This window comes from Myiozetetes cayanensis, unplaced genomic scaffold (genome assembly GCF_022539395.1).
Source record: "Myiozetetes cayanensis isolate MyiCay16 unplaced genomic scaffold, myiCay2020 scf657, whole genome shotgun sequence".
Classification (NCBI taxonomy): domain Eukaryota; kingdom Metazoa; phylum Chordata; class Aves; order Passeriformes; family Tyrannidae; genus Myiozetetes; species Myiozetetes cayanensis.
Genome location: NW_026087917.1, coordinates 1 through 26,339, shown reverse-complemented (window position 1 = coordinate 26,339; position 26,339 = coordinate 1). Strand labels below are relative to the sequence as shown.

The 26,339-nt window shown below is 57.2% G+C and overlaps 3 protein-coding genes across 3 annotated transcripts; 1 reads left to right on the top strand and 2 right to left on the bottom strand.

Annotated features, from left to right (window-relative positions):
• Positions 1-1,494: 1,494 nt before the first annotated feature.
• LOC126651527 (long-chain fatty acid transport protein 1-like) lies at positions 1,495-13,770 on the bottom strand. Its single transcript, XM_050337445.1, has 3 exons — positions 13,579-13,770; positions 4,205-4,599; positions 1,495-1,892 (listed from the first exon to the last, which is right to left on the bottom strand). Exons 1-3 carry the CDS (start codon positions 13,767-13,769, stop codon positions 1,759-1,761), a joined length of 720 nt encoding a protein of 239 aa, XP_050193402.1. The 5' UTR covers position 13,770; the 3' UTR covers positions 1,495-1,758.
• A 491-nt stretch (positions 13,771-14,261) lies between these two features.
• Positions 14,262-14,990, bottom strand: LOC126651528 (uncharacterized). Its single transcript, XM_050337447.1, has 2 exons — positions 14,505-14,990; positions 14,262-14,381 (listed from the first exon to the last, which is right to left on the bottom strand). Exons 1-2 carry the CDS (start codon positions 14,988-14,990, stop codon positions 14,262-14,264), a joined length of 606 nt encoding a protein of 201 aa, XP_050193404.1.
• A 1,671-nt stretch (positions 14,991-16,661) lies between these two features.
• Positions 16,662-22,265, top strand: LOC126651526 (nucleoredoxin-like protein 1). Its single transcript, XM_050337444.1, is given in 3 exon segments — positions 16,662-17,089; positions 20,498-20,512; positions 20,514-22,265. Coding segments are annotated over 3 exon segments (630 nt in total). The 5' UTR covers positions 16,662-16,766; the 3' UTR covers positions 20,806-22,265.
• The last annotated feature ends 4,074 nt before the right edge of the window (positions 22,266-26,339 follow it).

The following is a 26,339-nucleotide window of genomic DNA, read 5'->3' as shown; positions in this document are numbered from 1 at the left end:
CCAGAAGGATCTGTGTTCAAAGGATCCACAGAGAATCCACATGTTCCAGGGGGTTCCCAGAGGATCCACATGTTCCAGAGGGTTCCAAAAGGATCCAAACATTCCAGAGGGTCCCCTGAGGATCCACATGTTCCAAAGGGATCCCTGAGGATCCACATGTTCCAGAGGGATCCCAGAGGATCCAAACATTCCAGGGGTTCCCAGAGGATCCACATGTTCCAGAGGGATCCCAGAGGATCCACGTTTAAAGGGATCCCAGAGGATCCACATGTTCCAGAGGGTTCCCAGAGGATCCACATGTTCCAAAGGGTTCCCAGAGGATCCACATGTTCCAGAGGGATCCCAGAGGATCCACATGTTCCAAAGGGTTCCCAGAGGATCCACATGTTCCAGAGGGATCCCAGAGGATCCACATGTTCCAAAGGGATCCCAGAGGATCCAAACGTTCCAAAGGGTTCCCAGAGGATCCAAACATTCCAGGGGGATCCCAGAGGATCCACATGTTCCAGAGGGTTCTCAGAGGATCCAAACATTCCAGGGGGTTCCCAGAGGATCCACATGTTCCAGAGGGATCCCTGAGAATCCTCATGTTCCAGAGGGTTCCAAAAGGATCCAAACATTCCAGGGGGTTCCCAGAGGATCCACATGTTCCAGAGGGTTCTCAGAGGATCCAAACATTCCAGGGGGTTCCCAGAGGATCCACATGTTCCAGAGGGTTCTCAGAGGATCCAAACATTCCAGGGGGTCCCCAGAGGATCCACATTTTTAAAGGGTTCCCAAAGGATCCAAACATTCCAGAGGGCTCCCAGAGGATCCACATGTTCCAAAGGGATCCCTGAGGATCCACATGTTCCAGAGGGATCCCAGAGGATCCACATGTTCCAAAGGGATCCCAGAGGATCCACATGTTCCAAAGGACACAGGGATGTGTCCAGAGGGTTCCCAGAGGATCCACATGTTCCAGAGGGATCCCTGAGGATCCAAACATTCCAAAGGGTTCCCAGAGGATCCACATGTTCCAGGAGGTTTCCAGAGGATCCAAACGTTCCAGAGGGACCCCAGAGGATCCACATGTTCCAAAGGACACAGGGATGTGTCCAGAGGATTCCCAATCTCCCGAGTTGGAATCCATGAACATCCTCAAGGATGCAGCTCCCGGCCCCTGGACAATCCCAAATTCCCACCCTGTGCCCGAGAGCTTCCTCCAAACACTCCTTAAATCACCGGATAAGGAAGTTCTGGAGCTGCCTCCGACGGTTCTGACTCATTAGGGGATCCAATCCTTTCACTAATTCCGTTAATCAATCCCCAATTTGATCAATTTGACACGAAAAATCGATAATCCAAGGGAAAACCCTTCGGCAGCATTCCCAGGCCAGCGGGATGGGATGGGATGGGATGGGATGGGATGGGAGGGGAGGGGATGGGATGGGATGGGATGGGATGGGATGGGATTGATGGGATGGGGTGGGGCGGGATGGGATGGGATGGGATTGATGGGATGGGATGGGATGGGATGGGATGGGATGGGATGGGATGGGATGGGATGGGATGGGATGGGATGGGATGGGATTGATGGGATGAGCTTTAAGGTCCCTTCCCACCCAAACCATTCCAGGATTCCATGATTTCAGAGCTGGGAGGGGTTGATCCCATCCCTCCAATCCCTCCTTTTTGTGCCACCAACTCCCTGCCCCCATTCCCGGGAATTTCCAAGGGGGAGTGACTCACCATCCAGGCCTTTCTCCGGGGTGGGGGTCAGGGGGTCGTGGGGGCGGAATTCAGGAGGGGGTCCAGGTGTTTGGTGTCCCTGGGCACCAGGTCCGGGTGGAATTCCCCGGAGCAAAACTTCTCCATGTTCTTGCCCAGCATCCCGTCCACCTCGGCCACGGCTGCGGGGACACCCGGGATTGGGGGGACACAGGGGGATCCTCAGGGGGGCAAAAATCACCCAGGGGGGCACCCCCTGACACCTCAGACCCTCCCCAGACCTCTGCCCACCTCCCTGTGCCCACCTGAGACCCTCATCATCCCTCTGCCCACCTGAGCCCCTAACCTGTCCCTGCCCACCTGAGACACTCACCTGTCCCTTCCTCATCTGCCCCCTGCCCCCCTGAGCCCCTCACCTGCCCCCTGAGCCCCTCATCTGCCCCCTGCCCACCTGAGCCCCTCACCTGTCCCTTCCTCACCTGCCCCCTGCCCCCCTGAGCCCCTCACCTGCCCCCTCATCATCTCCCTGCCCACTTGAGTCCTCACCTGTCCCTTCCTCACCTGCCCTCCTGCCCCCTGAGCCCCTCACCTGCCCCTCATCATCTTCCTGCCCACTTGAGTCCTCACCTGTCCCTTCCTCACCTGCCTCCTGCCCCCCTGAGCCCCTCACCTGCCCCCTCATCATCTTCCTGCCCACTTGAGTCCTCACCTGTCCCTTCCTCACCTGCCTCCTGCCCACCTGAGACCCTCACCTGTCCCTTCCTCACCTGCCCCCTGCCCCCTGAGCCCCTCACCTGCCCCCTCATCATCTTCCTGCCCACTTGAGTCCTCACCTGTCCCTTCCTCATCTGCCCCCTGCCCACCTGAGACCCTCCCAGACCCCTGCCCACCTGAGCCCCCTCACCTGTCCCTTCCTCACCTGCCCCCTGCCCCCTGAGCCCCTCACCTGCCCCTGCCCACCTGAGCCCCTCACCTGCCCCTGCCCACCTGAGTCCTCACCTGTCCCTTCCTCATCTGCCCCTGCCCACCTGAGACCCTTCCCTGCCCCTGCCCACTTCCCTGTGCCCACCCGAGCCCTCATCATCCCCTTCACCATCCCCGTGCCCACCCGAGCCCCTCCCCAGCCCCTTCACCATCCCCCTGCCCACCTCCCTGTGCCCACCTGAGCTCCTCACCTGCCTCCTGCCCACCTGAACCCCTCATCATCCCCCTCCACACCCCTCCCCATCCCCGTGCCCATCTGAGCCTCTCCCCTGCCCCCTCACCTGCCCTCTGCCCACCTGAGACCCTCCCCCAGCCCCCTCCCCTCTCCATCCCTGTGCCCACGTGACCCCCTCATCATCCCCTCCCCATCCCCATCCCCTGCCCACCTGAGCCCCCTCCCCATCCCCTCCCCATCCCCCTGCCCACCCAAACCCCTCATCATCCCCTCCCCATCCCCCGTGCCCACCTGAGATCCTCATCATCCCCCTCCCTACCCCCTCTCCATCCCCTGCCCACCTGAGCCCCTCATCATCCCCCTCCCCATCCCCCTCTCCATCCCCTCTGCCCACCTGAGCCCCTCATCATCCCCCTCCCCATCCCCCTCTCCCATCCCTGTGCCCACCTGAGCCCCTCATCATCCCCCTCCCCACCCCTCCCCATCCCTCTCCCCATCCCCGTGCCCACCTGAGCCCCTCATCATCCCCTCCACTGCCCCCTGCCCACCTGAGCCCCTCATCATCTCCCTCCACTGCCCCCTGCCCACCTGAGCCCCTTCCCATCCCTCCCCCATTCCCTCTCCATCCCCCTGCCCACCTGAGCCCCTCATCATTCCCCTCCCCACCCCTGTGCCCACCTGAGCCCTCATCGTCCCCCTCCCCATCCCCTGCCCACCTGAGCCCCTCATCATCCCCTCCCCAACCCTGTGCACACCTGAGCCCCTCATCATCGCCCCTCCCACCCCCTCCCCATTCCCTCCCCATCCTCCTCCCCATCCCCTCCCCACCCCTGTGCCCACCTGAGCCCCTCATCATCCCCCTCCCCATCTCCCTCCCCATTCCCTCCCCCATCTCCCCGTGTCCACCTGAGCCCCTCATCATCCCCCTCCCCCATCCCCTCCCCATCCCTCTGCCCACCTGAGCCCCTCATCATCGCCTCCCCACCCCCTCCCATTCCCCTGCCCATCGTCCTCACCATCCCCTCCCCATCCCTGTGCCCACCTGAGCCCCTCATCATCCCCTCCCCATCCTCCTCACCATCCCCACCCCCTCCCCATCCCCATCCCCTCCCCATCCCTGTGCCCACCTGAGCCCCTCATCATCCCCTCCCCATCCTCCTCATCATCCCCTCTCCACCCCTCCCCATTCCCCTCCCCATCCCATGCCCACCCTCACCCTCCTGCCTCCCATCCTCCTCACCATCCCCCTCTCCACCCCCTCCCCATCCCCTCCCCATCACCCTCACCCTCCCCATCCCCTCCCCGTGCCCACCCTGTCCCCCCTCTCCCCCCGACCTGCGGCCAGCTCCCCCCCGAAGACGATGGCCCTGGCTCCGGAGGCGGCCACGCAGTAGGCCAGCGACTCCCGCCGCAGGTTGGAGTTGAGGAGCGCGGCCTCGGCGCCCGCCTTGGCCAGGCCCAGCCAGAGCGCCACGAACTCGGGCCGCGACTCCATCAGCAGGGCCACCACGTCCCCGCAGCCGAAGCCCCGGCGCCGGAACACGTGGCCCACGGCGTTGGACACCTCGTCGAGGCGGCGGAAGGTCCAGAGCTCGCCGGTGGCCTCGTAGATGAGCGCGGCCTTGTCCGGCAGGCGCCGCGCCACGGCCGCGAAGAGCCCCGGGACGGTGGAGCGGGAGCGCTGGTGGCGCCGCAGGTGGAACCGCACCCGCAGCAGCACCCACAGCCCGCTGGGGAGGGCATGGAGAAAGAGAGGGGTTAGGGACTGCTGGGGGTGAAACTGCACCCACAGCCCGCTGGGGAGGGGAGAAACGGGGGGTCAGGGTTAGGGCAGGTGGAACTGCACCCGCAGCAGCACCCACAGCCCGCTGCAGAGGGCATGGAGAGAAAGGGGGGGTCAGGGTTAGGGTTAGGGTTAGGGTCAGGGTTAGGGCAGGTGGAACCGCACCCGCAGCAGGACCCACAGCCCGCTGGGGAGGGCATGAGAAACAGGGGGGGTCAGGGTTAGGGCAGGTGGAACCGCACCCACAGCCCGCTGGGGAGGGGAGAAACAGGGGGTTAGGGTTAGGGACTGCTGGGGGTGGAACAGCACCCGCAGCAGCACCCACAGCCCACTGGGGAGGGGAGAAACAGGGGTTAGGGTTAGGGTTAGGCTAGGTTAGGGCAGGTGGAACCGCACCTGCAGCAGCACCCACAGCCCGCTGGGGAGGGCATGGAGGGGAGAAACAGGGGGGTTAGGGTTAGGTGGAAGGGTTAGAGTTAGGGCTAGGGTTAGGGCAGGTGGAACCGCACCTGCAGCAGCACCCACAGCCCGCTGGGGAGGGGAGAAACAGGGGTTAGGGACTGCTGGGGGTTAGGGTTAGGGTTAGGGTTAGGGCAGGTGGAACCGCACCCACAGCAGCACCCACAGCCGGCTAGGGGAGAGAGAGGGTTAGGGACTGCTGGGGTTAGGGTTAGTGGAAGGGTTAGGGTTAGGGTAGGTGGAACCGCACTAGCAGCACCCACAGCCCGCTGGGGAGGGGAGAAACAGGGGTTAGGGACTGCTGGGGGTTAGGGTTAGGGTTAGGGTTAGGGTCAGGGTTAGGGTTAGGGCAGGTGGAACCGCACCCGCAGCAGCACCTACAGCCCGCTGGGGTTAGGGGTAGAGAGTTAGGGTTAGGGACTGCTAGGGGTTAGGGGTTAGGTGGTTAGGGTTAGGGTTAGGGTTAGGGTTAGGGCAGGTGGAACCGCACCTGCAGCAGCACCCACAGCCCGCTGGGGAGGGGAGAGAGAGGGGGTTAGGGTTAGGGTTAGGGTTAGGGTGGAACCGCACCGCAGCTAGCACCTACGGCCCGCTGGGGATGGGAGAGATAGGGTTAGGGTTAGGGTTAGGAGGCAGGTGGAACCGCACCTGCAGCAGCACCTACAGCCCGCTGGGGAGGGGAGAGAGAGAGGGGTTAGGGTTAGGGTTAGGGTTAGGGTTAGGGTTAGGTGGAGGGGTTAGGGTTAGGGTTAGGGCAGGTGGAACCGCACCCGCAGCAGCACCCACAGCCCGCTGCGGAGGGGAGAAAGAGAGGGATTAGGGACTGCTGGGGGTGAAACCGCACCCACAGCCCGCTGGGGAGGGGAGAAAGAGAGGGATTAGGGACTGCTGGGGGTGAAACCGCACCCACAGCCCGCTGGGGAGGGGAGAAAGAGGGGGTCAGGGACTGCTGGGGGTGGAACTGCACCCGCAGCAGCACCCACAGCCCGCTGAGGAGGGCATGGAGAGAAGGGGTGAGGGACTGCTGGGGGTTAGGGGGAGTGGAGGGGCGGGTTTGGGGGGATTCAGCGAGTTAAGGGGGGTTGGAGTCGGTTCAGGGTGTGGGAATGGCGGGGATTGGGGTGAGAGGGGGGTTGAACTGGGAGGGGGTGACAGCGAGGGGGGGTTGGAAGTGAGGATGGGATGAAATTAAAGTGAGGCTGGGCTGAAATTAAAGTTAGGACGGGCTGAGCTTGACACCAAACTGAAGGTAAAGTTGGTTAATCGGGGCTGAAATGGAAGTTAAACCAGGGTGGGGTGACAGCGATAGGGGGTTGGAAGTGAGGCTGGGCTGAAATTAAAGTGAGGCTGGGTTGAAATTAAAGTGAGGCTGGGTGGAAATTAAAGTGATGCTGAGCTGAAATTAAAGTGATGCTGGGCTGAGCTTGACAATAAACTGAAGGTAAAGTTGGTTAATCAGGGCTGAAATTAAGTTAAACCAGGGTGGGGTGACACCAAGAGGGAGTTGACACCAAGAGGGAGTTGGAAGTGATGCCGGGCTGAGCTTAACACCAAAGTGAAGGTAAAGTTGGTTAATTGGGGCTGAAATGGAAGTTAAACCAGGATGGGGTGACAGCGAGAGGGAGTGGGAAGTGATGCTGGGTTGAAATTAAAGTGAGGCTGGGTTGAGCTTGACAACAAACTGAAGGTAAAGTTGGTTAATCAGGGCTGAAATTAAGTTAGACCAGGGGTGACAGCAAGAGGGAGCTGAAAATGATGCTGGGCTGAAATTAAAGTTAGGCCAAAGCTTAAAGATAGGCCAGAGCTTAAAAGTTAGGCTGAGCTTAACACCAAAGTGAAGGTAAAGGTGGTTAATCGGGGCTGAAATTAAGTTAGACCAGGATGGGGTGACACCAAGAGGGAGTTGAAAGTGATGCTGGGCTGAAATTAAAGTGAGGCTGGGCTGAAATTAAAGTTAGGCCAGAGCTTAAAGTTAGGGCAGGCTGAGCTTAAGACCAAAGTGAAGGTAAAGTTGGTTCATCAGGGCTGAAACCGAAGTTAATGAGGGTGAGCTTAACACCAAGCTGGAGTTAAACTTAACCCCAGGTCGAATTTAGAGTTAAGCTGGAGTTAAACTGGACTGAAAATAACACCAAAGTGAAGGTAAAGTTGGTTAATCAGGGCTGAAATTAAGTTAAACCAGGGTGGATTGACACCAAGAGGGGGTTGGAAGTGATGCTGGGCTGAGCTTGGCAATAAAACTGAAGGTAAAGTTGGTTAATCGGGGCTGAAATCGAAGTTAATCAGGACTGAAGCTGAAGTTAAACGAGGGTGAACTCAGCACCAGGCAGAAGTTAAAATTAACACAGTTAAACTGGAGGTAAAATTAATACCAGGCTGAGGGCAATGCCAGGGTAAAATTAAACTGGGCTAAAATTAAACTTGAGCAGAACAGAAGTTAACAGCGGGCTGAGGTCAAAGTTAAGCTGGGCTGGAGTGAAAAGTTAAGCTGAACCTTAAAATTAAGGGTGAAATAAGAGTTAAACTGGGCTGGAATTAAAGACTGGGCTGAAGCTGAAGTTGTTGAGCCAGGCTGGGGAGGGACAGGAGGGTAAATCCCAGTTTTCAGGACGTTTTCTCCCACCCTGACAATAAAAACCCGCTTGGAAACCGCTGGGGTTTTTTCCCCCCGAGAAAAGCAGCGAAGCCACTTCCCCACTTTCCTGCCAGGAGGATTTGGCTGCTCCGGGGGCTCCCTTGGATGCTTTTCCCCCCCTGGGATGTGATGCCTTTTCCGAGCCAAAGCCACCCCGAGCCGAGGAGCCAGCCAAGAGCTTCCCCTTTCACCCAGAAACGTCCTCCTTTCACCCAAAAAACCCTCCTCCTTTCACCCAAAAACCTCCTCCTTTCACCCAAAAACCTCCTCCTTTCACCCAAAACCTCCTCCTTTCACCCAAAAACCTCCTCCTTTCACCCAAAACCTCCTCCTTTCACCCAAAAACCTCCTCCTTTCACCCAAAAACCTCCTCCTTTCACCCAAAAACCTCCTCCTTTCACCCAAAAACCTCCTCCTTTCACCCTAAAACCTCCTCCTTTCACCCAATAACCTCCTCCTTTCACCCAAAAACCTCCTCCTTTCACCCTAAAAAGTCCCTTTTTCACCCAAAACCGTCCCTCTTTCACCCAGAAACATCCCCCTTTCACCCAGAAATGTCCTCCTTTCACCCAAAAACATCCCCCTTTCACCCAAAAACCTCCTCCTTTCACCCAAAAACCTCCTCCTTTCACCCAGAAACTTCCTCCTTTCACCCAGAAACTTCCTTCTTTCACCCAGAAACGTCTCCCTTTCATCCAAAAACCACCTCCTCTCACCCATAAACCTTCTCCTTTCACACAAAACGTCCTCCTTTCACCCAAAAATTTCCTCCTTTCACCCCAAACCCTCTTCCTTTCACCCAAAAACCTTCTCCTTTCACACAAAACGTCCTCCTTTCACCCAAAAATTTCCTCCTTTCACCCCAAACCCTCTTCCTTTCACCCAAAAACCTTCTCCTTTCACCCAATAAAACCTCCTCCTTTCACCCAAAAATTTCCTCCTTTTACCCCAAACCCTCTTCCTTTCACCCAAAAAGTCCCTCTTTCACCCCAAAATGTTCTCCTTTCACACAAAAATGTCCTCCTTTTACCCAAAAACCTCCTTCTTTCACCCAAAAACATCCCCCTTCACCCGAAAACCTCCTTCTTTCACCCAAAAACCTCCTCCTTTCACCCAAAAACCTCCTCCTTTCACCCAAAAACATTCCCCTTTCACCCAAAAACCTCCTCCTTTCACCCCAAAACCTCCTCCTTTCACCCAAAAAGTCCCTCTTTCACCCCAAAATGTTCTCCTTTCACACAAAAATGTCCTCCTTTCACCCAAAAACTTCCTCCTTTCACCCAAAAACCTCCTCCTTCCACCTAAAACCCTCCCCCTTTCCCCCAAAAACCGGGACATCTTCCTCCCCCCTCCCCGTGCCTCATCCTCTGGAATCCCATCCCGCCCCTAATTCCAGCCGTAATTAATAAACATCAACAATTCCCGGGCTCATCAAGCGGTGCCTCCCGGGGCGGGTTCCGGGACCGGGAGCGCGACAAGAGGGGTTTTTTTGTTTGAATTTTGGGTTTTTGTGGGTTTTGTTTTTTTTTGGGGTGGGGGGGTGTTTTCCATGCAATTCCCGGAATTATCCCAGCTCTCCGAGGCGGAGTCGCTGCCCTGACCCGCTTGGCCATCGGCCCCTCTATAAAAATAAACCCGGCTTAAAAATAAACCCCCACCCCGAGCCCAACGAGAAGGGGGGGTTTGAGGGGGGCGGATCCCCACTCCTGCCCCGTGAAATCGGGGAATCCTTGGGCAATCGGGGGCTTGGAAAAACCCCCCCGGGAGGCTGGAAAGGTCGGCGGGGAGCAGCGAGGAGTCCCCGCCGAGCTCCGGGAGCGAATCCAAGCGGGAATGGGGGGAGGGAAGGAAGGGAAAGGTTGTTGTGGTTGTTGTTGTTGTTGTTGTGGGTTGGGGTTTTTTATTTCCTGGCCGAGGGTCAGAGGGAGCCGAGCCCGGAACAGAAGAGCCTTTCAGGGGCTCCCGGAGCTCCAGAAGGGCTTTTATTCTTTCTCCAGGGAGTTGTTTTTTTTATTTGGCCGGGGGGGATTATTCCCGGAGGAGGAAACGGCTCCTCAAAGGAGCTGGCGAGGCCCTCGGGAAGAGCGGGAGGTTTGGGGCTGAAAACCGAGGAATTGAGGGAGGTGGAAGGGGGGGGAATCCCGGGAGATGGAATTTTTGAGGGGGATCCCTCTCTGGGAGCTCAGGGGGGTGAGGGAAACAACCAGAGCCCCAAATCCTTGGGAATCCTCGGGAATAAAGGCACTTCCTCGTTTTAGGGGACCTGGAAACTGTGGAATTTTGGGGGGGATCCTCCCTGTGAGCTCAGGGGGGTGAGGGAAACAGCCAGAGCCCCAAATCCTTGGGAATCCTCGGGAATTATTGGGAATAAAGGCACTTCCTCGTTTTAGGAGACCTGGAAACTCTGGAATTTTGGGGGGGATTCCCCTTCCCTGTGAGCTCAGGGGGGCGAGGGAAACGACCAGAGCCCCAAATCCTTGGGAATCCTTGGGAATAAAGGCACATCCTCATTTTAGGGGGCCTGAAATCCACGGAACTGAGTAGGATGGAGGGGGGAAATCCCAGGAAATGGGGGTAGTGGTGGGGTCACTGCTCCCAGATGGAATTTTTTGGGGGGATCTCCCTCTCTGTGAGCTCAGGGGGGTGAGGGAAACGACCAGAGCCCCAAATCCTTGGGAATCCTTGGGAATAAAGGCACATCCTCATTTTAGGGGGCCTGAAATCCACGGAACTGAGTAGGATGGAGGGGGGGAATCTCAGGAGATGGGGGTAGTGTTGGGATCACTGCTCCCAGATGGATTTTTTTGGGGGAGATTCCCCTGTCTGTGAGCTCAGGGGGTGAAGGAAACGACCAGAGCCCCAAATCCTTGGGAATCCTCAGGAATTATTAGGAATAGAGGTACATCCTCGTTTTAGGGGACCTGAAATCCACAGAACTGAGTGCGGTGAAGGGGGGGAATCCTGGGAGATGGGGATAATGGGGGAGGTCACTGCTCCCAGATGGAATTTTTTTGGGGGATCTCCCTCTCTGTGAGCTCAGGGGGGTGAGGGAAACGGCCAGAGCCCCAAATCCTTGGGAATCCTTGGGAATAAAGGCACATCCTTATTTAAGGGAGCCTGAAATCCACAGAACTGAGTAGGATGGAGGGGGGGAATCCCGGGAGATGGGGATAATGGGGGAGGTCACTGCTCCCAGATGGAATTTTTTTGGGGGGGATCCCCCTCTCTGTGAGCTCAGGGGGGTGAGGGAAACGGCCAGAGCCCCAAATCCTAGGGAATCCTTGGGAATAAAGGCACATCCTCGTTTTAGGGGGGCTAAAATCCACAGAACTGAGTGGGATGGAGGGGGGGAATCCTGGGAGATGGGGAAAATGGGGGGGCTCACTGCTCCCAGATGGAATTTTCTGGGGGGGATTCCCCTCCCTGTGAGCTCAGGGGGGTGAGGGAAACGACCAGAGCCCCAAATCCTTGGGAATCCTCGGGAATAAAGGCACATCCTCATTTTAGGGGGCCTAAAATCCATGGAATTGAGGGCAGCCATGGAATCCCGGGAGATGGGACAGGGTGGAGACTCTGCCCCCAGCTCAGCCCCCACATTTTGGGGGGGGGATCCCCCCCTCCCTGGGGCTTTGGGGGCTCCCACAGTGTCCATGGGATGGATCCCGGAGCATCCTGGAATATCCTGGAGCACCCTGGGCTGGGGGGGGTCAGGGTTGGGAGGTTCATGGGGGATTAGGGGTGGGGTCACGGGGTCAGATTTGGGGGGTCAAGAGGGTCAGGGTCGAGATGGGGGTCAGAGAGGGGTCGGGGGTCAGAGGGGGATTGGGGGTCAGAGGGTTGAGGGGGTCATGAGGGGTCAGGGTTGGGATGGGGGTCAGAGTGGGGTCAGGGGCCAGGGTGGGTCAGAGAGGGGTCAAGAGGGGTGAGGGGTGTGTCAATGGGGGTCAGAGGGTGATTGGGGGTTAGAGTGGGGTCAGGAGGGGTCAGGGGTGTGTCATGGGGAGGTCAGAGGCTGATTGAGGGGTCAAGGTCAGGGGTGTGTTATGGGGGGCTCAGGATTGAGGTGGGGGGTCAGGGTGGGTCAGAGAGGGGTTGGGGGGTCAGGATTGAGGTGGAGGGGTCAGGGTGGGTCAGAGAGGGGTTGGGGGGTCAGGATTGGGGGGGTCAGGGTGGGTCAGTGAGGGGTTGGGAGGCCAGGATTGAGGTGGGGGTCAGGGTGGGTCAGAGAGGGGTTGGGGGTCAGGATTGAGGTGGGGGGTCAGGGTGGGTCAGAGAGGGTTGGGGGATCAGGATTGAGGTGGGGGTCAGGGTGGGTCAGAGAGGGGTTGGGGGTCAGGATTGAGGTGGGGGGTCAGGGTGGATCAGGGGGCTCAGAGTGGGTCAGAGTCTGGAGGGGGTTGGGGGTCAGCACAATTTGGGGGATTGGGGTGGATGAGGGTTGGGGGCTCAGAGGGAGATTGGGGGTCAGGGTCATGGGGGTCAGGGTCGGGGTGGGTCAGAGGGGGTCAGGGCTGGTCAGGGCTGGTCAGGGTGTCAGGGGGTCAGAGGGGGTCAGAGTGGTCAGGGTTGGTCAGGAGTGTCAGAGGGGGTCAGAGTGGTCGGGGCTGGTCAGGGGTGTCAGGGGGTCAGAGGGGGTCAGGAGTGATCGGGGCTGGTCAGGGTGTCAGGGGGTCAGAGTGGTCAGGGCTGGTCAGGGGTGTCAGGGGGTCAGAGGGGGTCAGAGTGGTCGGGGCTGGTCAGGGGTGTCAGGGGGTCAGAGGGGGTCAGAGTGGTTGGGGCTGGTCAGAGGTGTCAGGGAGGTCAGAGGGGGCCATGGTGGTCAGGGTTGGTCAGGAGTGTCAGGGGGTCAGAGGGGAGTCAGAGTGGTCGGGGCTGGTCAGGGGTGTCAGGGGGCTCACAGGGGGTTTGAGGTGGCTCAGGGCTGGGGTTCAAGGTTGGAGTGGGTCAGAGGGGAATCAGGGTGGTCGGGGCTGGTCAGGGGTGTCGGGGGGGTCAGAGGGGGTCAGAGTGGTCAGGGCTGGTCAGGGGTGTCAGGGGGTCAGAGGGTGGTTGGGATGTCTCAGGGTCAGGGTGGGTCAGAGGAGGGTCGGGGGCTGGGGTGGCTCAGGGGTGGGGATCAGGGTCGGGGTGGGTCAGAGGGGGATCCAGGGGTCGGGGTGGCTCAAAGAGGTGGGGATCAGGGTTGGGGTGGGTCAGAGGTGGGTCAGGGGATTGGGGTGTCTCAGGGCCAGGGGATCAGGGTCAGAGGGGTCACAGGGGGTCAGGGTGGTCGAGGCTGGTCAGGGGGTCAGGGGTGGATCAGAGAGGGGTCAGGGTTGGTCAGGGGGTCAGGGGTGGATCAGAGGGGGGTCAGGGTGGTCAGGGGTTGGTCAGGGGGTCGGAGTGGATCAGAGGGAGGTCAGGGTTGGTCAGGGGGGTCGGGGTGGATCAGAGGGGGCTCAGAGTGGTCAGGGTTGGTCAGGGGGGTCGGGGTGGATCAGAGGGTGGTCAGGGTGGTCGGGGTTGGTCAGGGGTTCGGAGTGGATCAGAGGGGGTCAGGGTGGTCAGGGGGCCGCAGTGGATCAGAGGGTGGTCAGGGTTGGTCAGGGGGTCAGGGGTGGATCAGAGGGGGTCAGGCTGGTCAGGGTTGGTCAGGGGGGTCGGGGTGGATCAGAGGGGGGTCAGGGTGGTCGGGGTTGGTCATGGTGTTGGGGTGGGTCACAGGGGGCTTGGGGTGGCTCACAGGGGTGGGGATCAGGGTCGGGGTGGCTCAGAGGAGGGTCGGGGCGGGGGTCAGTCTGAAGGTCACCGCACACCCCCCACCCCTCACCCCGTGCCCCCTCCCCGACTCACAAGAGGTCGCGGGGCGCGGTCCGCACGATGAGCCGCAGCAGCCGCCACCCTCCTCCGCCCAGGCACAGCCCCAGCGAGGCCGCCACGCTCCAGGGCCACGGGGCCCCCAAGAGCCGCAGCAGCCCCAGGGAGCCCAGCGAGGCCGCGCAAAGCCCCGCGGGGTGCAGCGCCGGCAGCGGCACACGAGCCATGGCCCCGGCAGCGCCGGGAGCGGGCACCGGGAACCCGGGATGGGGACCGGGAGCCGGGATGGGGACCGGGGAGCCGGGATGGGGACCGGGAGCCGGGATGGGGACCGGGGAACCGGGATGGGGACCGGGGAACCCGGGATGGGGAACCCGGGATGGGGGCCAGGAGCTGGGATGGGGACCGGGAGCTGGGATCAGGGACGGGGAACCCGGGATCGGGGACGGGGAGCCGGGATCGGGGACGGGGAACCCGGGCTCAGGGACGGGGAGCCGGGATCGGGGACGGGGCTCTGGGATCAGGGACAGGGACCCGGAACGGGGCTCTGCGATCGGGGACACGGGATCAGGGACGGGGCTCTGGGAGCAGGGACGGGGACCCGCGGGATGGGACCAGGATCTTGGGATGGCGTTCCGGGATCAGGGACGGGGATTCGGGGACAGCGGGACCGGGATCAGGGATGGGGTTCCAGGGGTCAGGCCAGGATTCAGGGAAGGTCAGGCCGGGGCCCAGGGGTCGGGCCGGGGCTCCGGGGGTCTGTCCGGGGCTCCGGGGGTCGGGCCGGGTCTCAGGGGGTCTGTCCGGGGCTCCGGGCGTCGGGCCGGGATTCGCAGAAGGTCAGGCCGGGGCTCTGAGGGTCGGGCCGGGGCTCAGGGGGTCGGGCCGGGGCTCTGGGGAGTCGGGCCGGGGTTCCGGGGGTCGGGCCGGGGTTCCGGGGGTCGGGCCGGGATTCGCAGAAGGTCAGGCCGGGGCTCTGAGGGTCGGGCCGGGGCTCCCCCGCTGCCGGTGCTCCGGGGGCCGGGCCGGGCCTCACCGCGGGATGGTGGGATCTGGGGGTCTGTCCGGGGCCGTTCGGGGGCTCCGGGGCCGTTCCGAGCCCTCCTCGGTCCCTCCCGGTCCCTCCCGGTCCCTCCCGGTCCCCCCTCCCGGCGCCGCCGCCGCTCCCGGAGCCGCCGCCGCCTCAGGATCGGCCCCGCCCACGAGGGGCGGGGCGGAGGGAGGAGCGCGATCCTATTGGTTGGCAGCGCGGCTGCCGGCAGTGGATTGGCTGAGGCGGGGAGGAGAGGGGAGGGGCGGAGCAGGGCGAGATAGGGGCGGGGTCTGAGTGCGTGAGGGGGCGTGGCCTGATTAGAGAGGGGCGGTGTTTCTGAAGCCACGCCCATCCCCGCCGATGGGGGGGGCTCGGGGGTGGGGGGGAACCCCCAAAACCGGGACCTCACGGCCATTGGGACCCCCCCAACCGGGCCCCCACAGCCCCGGCATCCCCATGGCCATACGGACACAATCACCAGCACCCAATAACCCTGGGACCCCCCAAAACCGGGCCCCCACAGCCCCGGCATCCCCATGGCCATACGGACACAATCACCAGCACCCAACGACCCCGAGACCCCCCCAAAACCGGGCCCCCACAGCCCAGATTCATGGTCATACGGACACAATCACCAGCACCCAACGACCCTGGGACCCCCCCCAAAACCGGGACCCAATGGCCACAGGACCGAGAGAACCCCCATGGCCGTGGGGACCCCCACAACCGGCACCCCACAGCCCTAAGACCCCCACGACCATGGGGACCCCCACAACCGGCACCCCATAGCCGTAAGACCCCCACGACCATGGGGACCTACACAGAGGGGACCCCCTGGCCCCGGAGACCCCCATAGCAATGGGGACCTCTAGAACTGGGATCGCACAGCCCCGGGACTCCCACGGCCATGAGGACCTCCACAACTGAGACCCCACAGCCACGGGACCCCCCAAAACCAGGACCCCACAGCCTCGGGACCCCCACGGCCTTCAGGACCTACCCAGCCTGGACCCCCACAACCCACGGGACCCCACAATCAGGCCTTGGCACTGCCTACACCCCCAACCCCCCCTCCCCATCTCCCAACCCCTCCTCCCCCCGAGCGCCCCCGCTGTGCTCCCGTTTAATCCGATCACGGCAATCCTCGCTCCTAATCCCGGGATCGCGGCGGGGGCACCAGAGGCTCCCCGGGCCGGGGATGCTCCTTCCCCTTCTCTCGGTGCTTCCCATCCATCCCCACCTCCGTCCCCTTCTCCCGGTGCTCCCCATCCACCCCCCACCTCCATCCCCTTCTCCCAGTGCTCCCCACCTGCATCCCCTTCTCCCGGTGCTCCCCATCCACCCCCACCTCCGTCCCCTTCTCCCGGCGCTCCCCACCTCCATCCCCTTCTCCCGGTGCTCCCCGTCCCCCCCACCTCCATCCCCTTCTCCCGGTGCTCCCCACCTCCATCCCCTTCTCCCGGCGCTCCCATCCACTCCCCACCTCCATCTCCTTCTCCCGGTGCTCCCCATCCACCCCCACCTCCATCCCCTTCTCCCGGTGCTCCCCATCCACCCCCACCTCCATCCCCTTCTCCCGGGTGCTCCCCATCCACCCCCACCTCCATCCCCTTCTCCCGGTGCTCCCTACCCACCCCCACCTCCATCCCCTTCTCCCGGTGCTCCCTGTCCCTTCTCCCCACCTCCATCCCCTTCTCCCGGTGCTCCCTGTCCCTTCTCCCCACCTCCATCCCCTTCTCCCCACCTCCATCTCCTTCTCCCGGTGCTCCCCATCCACCCCCACCTCCATCCCCTTCTCCCGGTGCTCCCCATCCGTCCCCACCTCTGTTCCCTTCTCCCGGCGCTCCCCATCCGTCCCCACCTCCATCCCCTTCTCCCGGTGCTCCCCGTCCCTTCTCCCCACCTCCATCCCCTTCTCCCGGTGCTCCCCACCTCCATCCCCTTCTCCCGGCGCTCCCCACCTCCATCCCCTTCTCCCGGTGCTCCCTGTCCCTTCTCCCACCTCCATCCCTCTCCCGGTGCTCCCTGTCCCTTCTCCCCACCTCCATCCCCTTCTCCCGGTGCTCCCCGTCCCTTCTCCCCACCTCCATCCCCTTCTCCCGGTGCTCCCCATCCATCCCCTTCTCCCGGCGCTCCCCATCCGTCCCCACCTCCCATTTCCCCCCCAGAACGACCCTTCCCGGCCCGTGCCATGTCGGCGCTCTTCTCCGGGAAGGTGCTGCGGGCGAACCGCGAGCGTGACGAGCTGGACACGGAGCGGGAGCTGCGCGGGGCTCTGGACAACAAGGTGCTGCTGCTCTACTTCGGCTCGGGGCAGTGCCCGCGCTGCCAGCGCTTCTCGCCGCTGCTCAGGGACTTCTTCCAGCGCCTCACCGACGAGTTCTACGTGGAGCGCTCCTCGCAGCTCGGGCTGGTCTACGTGTCCCGCGACGAGACGGAGGAGCAGCAGAGCGCCTTCCTGCGCTCCATGCCCCGCCGCTGGCTCGCGCTGCCCTTCGGGGACACCTTCGCCAGGTACGCGCACCCCGCGGGGCCGGGGGACACGGGGGGGACACGCCTGACCCTGCTCTGGGGGGCTGAGGGGCTTGGGAGGAGAGGGGGGGGTGGGGTGTGAATGGGAAACCAGCAGAGACCTCGGGCTGGGAGGGTTTTGGTTGTGATCCGTGTGGTAAAATGTGGTTTAATCCGTGTTGTAATGTAATATAATGACATTATGTATCATATATAAATATATATAATATATGGGGTGTATATATATATATATATATAAAAGTATGTATACATACACACATATATATAATATATATAAAATATATATAATATATGGGGTGTATATATATATATAAAATGTATGTATACACGCACATATATAATATATATAAAATATACATAATATATGGGGGGTATATATATATATAAAATGTATGTATACACACACACATATATATGATATATATAAAATATATATAATATATGGGGTGTGTATGTATATATAAAATGTATGTATACATACACACATACATATAACATATATAAAATATATATAACATATGGAGTGTATATATATATAGAAAAATGTATGTATACACACATATACATAGTATATATAAAACATATATAATATATATATACACATATATATAACATTTATGTAATGTATTATATATACACATATATATCATACATAAAATATATATAATATATGGGGTATATATATACATATATATATAAAAACACATATATGTAATATATAAAAACACACATGTATATAACATATATGTATTACATATACACATTTACATAACATATGTAATATATTATATCTACTATATTATATCTACTCATATATATCTACTATATTATATCTACTCATATATATAACATATATGCAATATATTATATATAGACACATATATATCATATATGTAATATAAGATATATATAAAACATATATATACACATATATAAGATATGAAATATATTACAAATACACACAAATATATAACATATATGTAATATATACACACATATATATTATATATGTAATATATGATATATATGTCCTACATGATATTATATGTAAATACAATATTAATACCGTTACATGTCATATTGTAAATAAATATAATGTCGTTATAATTTGTATATAAATATTGTGTCGTTATATAACATATTATATATAAGTATTGTGTCATTCTATATCATGTTATATATAATAAAATGCCATTATACATCATATAAAATCTACATTATGTATGTCATATGTAATATTATATGGAAATATAACAATGCTACTATATATCATATTATATATAAATATAATGCCATTATATATTTTATATAAATATAATGGCATTGTATATTATATACAGATATTGTGTAACTATATATCATATTATATATATAAATATAATGCCATTATATATTGTATAAAAATATAATGGCGTTATGCATTGTATATAAATAAAATGTCATTGTATATTATATATAAATACAATGTCATTATATATAACATATACAAATATAGAGTCATTATGTATTATACATAAATATCATGTAATTCTATATCATATTATATATAAATATAATGCCATTTTATATCACAACACCTACATATTTTATATCTATTTTAAATATAAACATATATTTAAATAGGACCCCACAATCCCAGGACCCCAAACTCAGGGAGATTTAATTCAAAATGCATAAAACATTCCCACTGTTCCTGTCTCCCGATTTTCCCTTCTATTTATAACCCCCAAACGTCACGGGCTGGGCCCAGAGCCCTGGATTGGGACATGGCCGGATTGGAAGCATTTACTGTAACCTCGTTAGTGGCAGAACGAGCCTAATTAACACCCCAATTAACACCCAGAATGGTTCCCGCCTCCTTTGGAGGATAAACTGCAGGAGGTTGGAATTTGGGGCCTCTTGTTGGTGTTTAATGGCCGGAAAAACGGGACCTGGGAGCTGGATCCCATCTCCCAACACCCAAATTCCTTCTCCCATCACCCAAATCCCATTTCCCATCACCCAAATCCCATCTCCCAAATCCCATCACCCAAATCTCATCTCACATTAAATCCCATCTCCCACCAAATCCCATCCCGACACCCAAATCCCATCAACCCCCATCCCCCAAATTCCACCTCCCATCAAATCCCATCTCCCACCACCCATATCCCATCTCCCATCCAACCCCATCCCCTGACACCCAAATCCCATCTCCCATTCCCATCTCCATCCCATCCCATCCCATCTCCTATCTCTATCCCATCCCCATCTCCCATCCCATCCCATCCCATCCCATCCCATCCCATCCCATCCCATCAATCCCATCCCATCAATCATCCATCCCATCCCATCAATCCATCCATCCCATCAATCCCATCCCTCCCATCCCATCCCATCCCATCCATCCCATCCCATCCCATCAATCCCATCCCTCCCATCCCATCCCATCCCATCCCATCCCATCCCATCCCATCTCATCTCATCCCATCTCATCCCATCCCATCCCATCAATCCCATCTCCCATCCCATCCCATCTCCATCCCCATCCCCATCTCCCCATCAAATCCCATCCATCAATCCCATCTCCATCTCCATCCCATCCCATCAATCCCATCCCCATCCCATCCCATCAATCCCATCCCCTCCCATCCCATCTCATCTCATCCACCCCATCCCATCAATCCCATCCCATCCCATCCCATCAATCCCACCCCACCCTCATCCCACCCCATCCCATCCCATCCTCCCATCCCATCAATCCCATCAATCCCATCCCATCCCATCCCATCCCATCCCATCCCATCAATCCCATCCCATCCCATCAATCCCATCCCATCCCTCCCATCCCATCCCATCCCCTCCCATCCCATCCCATCCCATCCCCATCTCCCATCTCTCATCCCCCATCTCCCATCCCCATCTCCCATCCCATCCCATCCCATCCCATCAATCCCATCCCATCCCCATCCCCATCCCCCATCAAATCCCATCTCCCATCCCATCCCCATTCCCATCTCCCACTCCCATTTCCCATCTCCATCTCCCATCCTCATCCCCCATCCCACTCCCATCTCCCATCCCCATCTCCCATCTCTCATCCCCCATCTCCCATCCCATCCCCATCTCCCATCCCATCCCATCCCATCCCATCAATCCCATCCCCATCTCCCATCCCATCAATCCCATCCCATCAATCCCATCCCATCCCATCAATCCCATCCCATCCCATCCCATCCCATCCCATCAATCCCATCCCATCCCATCCCATCCCATCAATCCCATCAATCCCACCCCATCCCATCCCACCCCATCCCATCCCATCAATCCCATCAATCCCATCAATCCCACCCCATCCCTCCCACCCTCTCCCATCCCCACCATTCCCGGTGCCGTTCCCGTTCGGGGCAGGGAGCTGGAGCTGCGCCGCCGTCTCGGAGGTGCCGGCCGTGGTGGTGCTGAAGCCCAGCGGGGACGTCCTGGTGGCCAACGCCGTGGAGGAGATCCAGAGGATGGGGCCCAGCTGCTTCCAGAACTGGCGGGAGGCCGCCGAGATCCTGGACAGGAATTTCCGCCTGGCCGAGGATTTCGACAAAAGCGCCCGCAGGAGCTTCACCCACCCCCTGCGCCGCCTCAAGTACAAGCTGGACAAGGAGCAGGAGCAGGACCAGGACAGGGACAGGGACAAGGACAGGGAAGAGGGGGAGGAAGAGCCTTAACAGCTCCAGCAGCTCCGTGGGATCCACGGGATGACCCCACCGGGAACGTCCCTCCGGTCGCCGCCAACCCCCAAATCTCCAGAACCGGTTCGAACGTAGAAATCCACCTAAAAACTCCTTAATTGCCCCAAAACCATCCTCTAGGAATTATCTCATGGCAAAATTCCACTCCCACATCCGGCTTTTCCCGCCTGGAAAGTCGTGGTAATTGAGATATTCCCACCCGGAATGCCGCCGTATTTCCTGATGTCGTCTCGGGATCTGGCGCCGGAATAATCTTGCCGGGGAACCTCAGGCATTTCTTCACCAAAATTGGGGTTAAAAGTAACGGGTTTGGGGTTTATTTACCAGGAAAGGGAGGAGAAAAGTGATTCCCGGGGGCCAGAATTCAGGGAATGACCATAAACAGCTCAAAAACTGGGAATTGCATTAAAAATGCCCAAGGGAGGCGGAGAAGGGAGGGAGAACCGATGGCCAATGGGAAGGGAATCCCAAGGATGGGTCAATGCAGGGGGTTTTTTTTTGGGATACACGTGCAATTCCAGAGAAATTCCCATGTTTGTGCTGTAAAAACAGCGAAAATTGGCATTTTGGATGAATCCTGAGTTGCTCCGTGATGGGAATTCCAACGTGCAGGGAATTCTGTGGCTGGAATATTCCTGGAAAATCAACCCTTTGGATGCTCGAGGGAGCAGGAAAAGGCTCCCAAAATCCCGTGGAGGTGGCAAAGCCTCTGGAGGAGCGGTCGGTGCTCACCCGTGGATGATATTCCTACCGTATCTGGCAGCGGGAAAACCCGGATTTAGGGAAAAATGAAGTTCTGAATCCCAAACGAAGAGGCTGGAGGAGTGGGAGGGGTGGGAATGGGAGAAACGAGAAGAATAATTGGATTTAATCGGCATTAATTAGCAGCTGGGGTGTCGATTGGGCTGCTCGTCCCCGGGGAGTTGGGAATTTAAAATGTAAATAATTAGAGGAGAATAAATAAAAGCAGAAGGAAGGGATGATAAAGGAAGGGGCAATAAAAGGACAAGCAATAAAAGAAGAATAAATAAAAGGACAATAAAAGGTCAATAAATAAAAGGACAATAAAAGGTCAGTCAGAGGACAATAAAGGTCAATAAAAGGACAATAAATAAAAGGACAATAAAAGGTCAATCAGAGGACAATAAAGGTCAATAAAAGCACTACAAAGGTCAATAAATAAAGAGCAATAAAAGACAATAAAAGGATAATAAAAGGATAATAAATGAACAACAAGAGGACTGTAAAGGTTAATAAATAATGGACAACCCAAGACAATAAAGGACAATGAAGGTCAATAAATAAAGAACAATAAAAGACAATAAAAGGACAATACAAGGACAATAAAAGGGCAATGAAAAGACAATAGAAGGACAATAAAATGACACTTTCCACCTGAAAAAATGCAAATTCAACAACATTAAATATGGATTTTACCAGCTTGACCCATTCTTCTTTTTTTTTAAACCATCCTGTTTTCCTCTGTTTGAACCCCAAAATTTGCCGTTCTCTCCATCACTGGGGCCGGGGAGAGAACACGGGGGGAGAAAAAAAAAGGGAATCAGGGAATAATTCACCTTTTAAGGTGAATAATTCACATTTCAATTCAACCATTTTTTGTATTGGATGACTCATTTTTCCCTTGGAAGACTTTTTTATCCCTTGGAAGACGTGAGAGAACATGGAGATAGGGATGGAGAACATGGAGAAGGGGCTGGAGAACATGGAAAAGGGGCTGGAGAACATGGAAATAGGGATGGAGAACATGGAAATAGGGATGGAGAACATGGAGAAGGGGCTGGAGAACATGGAAAAGGGTCTGGAGAACATGGAAATAGGGATGGAGAACATGGAGATAGGGATGGAGAACATGGAAATAGGGATGGAGAACATGGAGATAGGGATGGAGAACATGGAGAAGGGGCTGGAGAACATGGAGAAGGGGCTGGAGAACATGGAAATAGGGATGGAGAACATGGAGAAGGGGCTGGAGAACATGGAGATAGGGATAGAGAACATGGAGAAGGGGCTGGAGAACATGGAGAAGGGTCTGGAAAACATGGAGAAGGGGCTGGAGAACATGGAGAAGGGGCTGGAGAACATGGAGAAGGATCTGGAGAACATGGAGATGGGGCTGGAGAACATGGAGAAGGGGCTGGAGAACATGGAGAAGGGTCTGGAGAACATGGAGAAGGGGATGGGGAACATGGAGAAGGGGCTGGAGAACATGGAGAAGGGGATGGGGAACATGGAGAAGGGTCTGGAGAACATGGAGAAGGGGTTGCACACCCTTGGTGCATGAGGGTGCTCAGATTTGGGACAAGGGCAGGATGGGGCTGCACATCCCGGGGGCACAACCTGGGGTGCCCAATCTACACATCCTGGGGGCACAACCTGAGGTACTGCCCATCCTGGGGGCACAACCCTCAGTGCTGCCCGTCCTGGGGCACAGCCTGAGGTGCCCCCAATCTGCACATCCTGGGGGCACAACCTGGGGTGCCCAATCTGCACATCCTGGGGGCACAACCCTCAGTGCTGCCCGTCCTGGGGCACAACTTGAGGTGCTGCCCAGCCTTGGGATACACCCTGGGGTGCCCAATCTGCACATCCCAGGGCACAGCCTGAGGTGCTGCCTGTCCTGGGGGCACAACCTGAGGTGCCCAATCTGCACATCCCAGGGGCACAGCCTGAGGTGCCCAATCTGCACATCCCGAGGGCACAACCTGAGGTACCCCCAATCTGCCCATCCTGGGGGCACAAACTGAGGTGCTGCCCATCCTGGGGGCACAACCTGAGGTGCCCAATCTGCCCATCCTGGGGGCACAACCTGAGGTGCTGCCCATCCCGGGGGCACAACCTGAGGTGCCCAATCTGCACATCCTGGGGGCACAACCCTCAGTGCTGCCCATCCTGGGGCACAGCCTGAGGTGCTGCCTGTCCTGGGGGCACAACCTGTGGGGCACAGTCAGCACATTCCAGGGCCACAACCTGAGGTGCCCAACCTGCACATCCTGGGGGCACAGCCTGAGGTGCCCCCAATCTGCACATCCTGGGGGCACAACCCTCAATGCTGCCCGTCCTGGGGCACAACCTGAGGTGCCCAATCTACCTATCCTGGGGCACAGCCTGAGGTGCCCAATCTGCACATCCTGGGGGCACAACCTGAGGTACTGCCCATCCTGGGGGCACAACCCTCAGTGCTACCTGTCCTGGGGCACAACCTGAGGTGCCCAATCTGCCTATCCTGGGGGCACAACCTTTGGGGCACAGTCAGCACATCCCGGGGGCACAACCTGAGGTGCCCAATCTGCCCATCCTGGGGGCACAACCTGAGGTACTGCCCATCCTGGGGGCACAACCCTCAGTGCTGCCTGTCCTGGGGCACAACCTGAGGTGCCCCCAATCTGCACATCCTGGGGCACAACCTGGGGTGCCAAATCTGCACATCCTGGGGCACACCCCGGGGTGCCCAATCTGCATGTCCCGAGGGCACAGCCTGAGGTGCTGCCCGTCCTGGGGGCACAGCCTGAGGTGTTGCCCGACCTCAGGACACACCCCGAGGTGCCCAATTTGCACATCCCGGGGGCACACCCCGGGGTGCCCAATCTGCCCATCCTGGGGGCACAGCCTGAGGTGCTGCCCGTCCTGGGGCACAGCCTGAGGTGCCCAATCTGCACATCCCAGGGGCACAACCCTCAGTGTCGCCCATCCTGGGGGCACAACCTGAGGTGCTGCCCATCCTGGGGGCACAACCCTCAATGCTGCCCGTCCTGGGGGCACAACCCTCGGTGCTGCCCGTCTGGGGGCACAACCTGGGGTGCCCAATCTGCCCATCCTGGGGGCACAACCCTCAGTGCTGCCTGTCCTGGGGCACAGCCTGAGGTGCACGAGGGAGCTCGGATGTGGTGCAGGAGCCGGATGGGGCTGCACATCCTCCTCCCGCTCCTCCTCCTCCTCCTCCTCGTCCTGCGGCACAAACCGCCCGTGGCTCGCAGGCAGCACATCCTGGGGTGCTGCACAGCCCCCCGCGCTCGTGGTGTCCCACAACCCTCAGCTGGGGCGCAGCTCGGGGCTGCACTTCCTTGGGGCTGCTGCTGCACAGCCCTGGGGGCAGAACCCTCAGTGCTGAACAACCCTCAATACACAACCCTGAGTGCTGAACAACCTTCAGTGCACAACCCTCAGTGCTGAACAACCCTCAATTCACAACCCTTAACACAACCCTCAGTGCTGCACAACTCTCAACGCACAACTCTCAATGCACAACCCTCAGTGCTGAACAACTCTCAATGAACAACCCTTAAATGCACAACCCTCAGTGCTGAACAACCCTGAATGCACAGCCCTCAGTGCACAACTCTCAATGCACAACCCTCAATACACAACCCTCAATGAACAACCCTCAGTGCACAATCCCTGATGTTCCACAACCCTCAATGCACAACCCTCAACACAACCCTCAATGCACAACCCTCAGTGCAAAACCCTCAGTGCACAACCCTCAACACAACCCTCAATGCACAACCCTTGGTGCACAACCCCCAATGAACAACCCTGGGTGCTCCACAACCCTTAGGGAAGAACCCTCAATGCACAACCCTCAATGCACAACCCTCAATGAACAACCCTCAGTGCTACACAGCTCTCAGTGCACAACCCTCAATGCACAACCCTCAGTGCACAACCCCCAATGAACAACCCTCACTGCACAACCCTCAGTGCACAACCCTCAGTGCACAACCCTCAGTGCTGCACAACCCTCAATGCACAACCCCTTATACAGAACCCTCAGTGCTGCACAACCCTCAGTGTACAACCCTCAATGAACAACCCTCAATGTACAACCCTCAATGCACAACCCTCAGTGCACAACCCTCAGTGCACAACCCTCAGTGCTGCACAACCCTCAATGCACAACCCCTTATACAGAACCCTCAGTGCTGCACAACCCTCAGTGTACAACCCTCAATGAACAACCCTCAATGTACAACCCTCAACACAACCCACAATGCACAACCCTCAGTGCACAACCCTCAGTGCTGCACAACCCTCAATGCACAACCCCTTATACAGAACCCTCAGTGCTGCACAACCCTCAGTGTACAACCCTCAATGAACAACCCTCAGGGCACAACCCTCAACACAACCCTCAGTGCACAACCCTCACTGAACAACCCTCAGTGCTGCACAACCCTCTGTGCACAACCCTCAGGGCACAACCCTCACTGAACAACCCTCAGTGCACAACCCTCGGTGCACAACCCTCAGTGCACAACCCTCAGTGCACAGCCCTCAATGCACAACCCTCAGTGCACAACCCTCAATGCACAACCCTCAGTGCACAACCCTCAATGCACAACCCTCAGGGCACAACCCTCAGTACTGCACAACCCTCAGTGCTGCACAACCCCTGGTGCAGAACCCACAATGCACAACCCTCAGGGCACAACCCTCAGTGCTGAACAACCCTCAATGCACAACCCTTAAATGCACAACCCTCAGGGCACAAC

Bases quoted from the DNA above. Each gene is read 5' to 3' on its own strand.
- LOC126651527 (XM_050337445.1), bottom strand. From the start codon at position 13,769: ATGGCTCGTGTGCCGCTGCCGGCGCTGCACCCCGCGGGGCTTTGCGCG. The intron at 4,600-13,578 runs GTGAGTCGGGGA...TGCCCTCCCCAG, and splicing joins ACCGCGCCCCGCGACCTCTT to CGGGCTGTGGGTGCTGCTGC. The intron at 1,893-4,204 runs GTCGGGGGGAGA...GTGTCCCCGCAG, and splicing joins CGGGGGGGAGCTGGCCGCAG to CCGTGGCCGAGGTGGACGGG.
- LOC126651528 (XM_050337447.1), bottom strand. From the start codon at position 14,990: ATGGCCGTGAGGTCCCGGTTTTGGGGGTTCCCCCCCACCCCCGAGCCC. The intron at 14,382-14,504 runs CTTCTGCGAATC...CCCCGGCCTGAC, and splicing joins CCTCAGAGCCCCGGCCTGAC to CTTCTGCGAATCCCGGCCCG.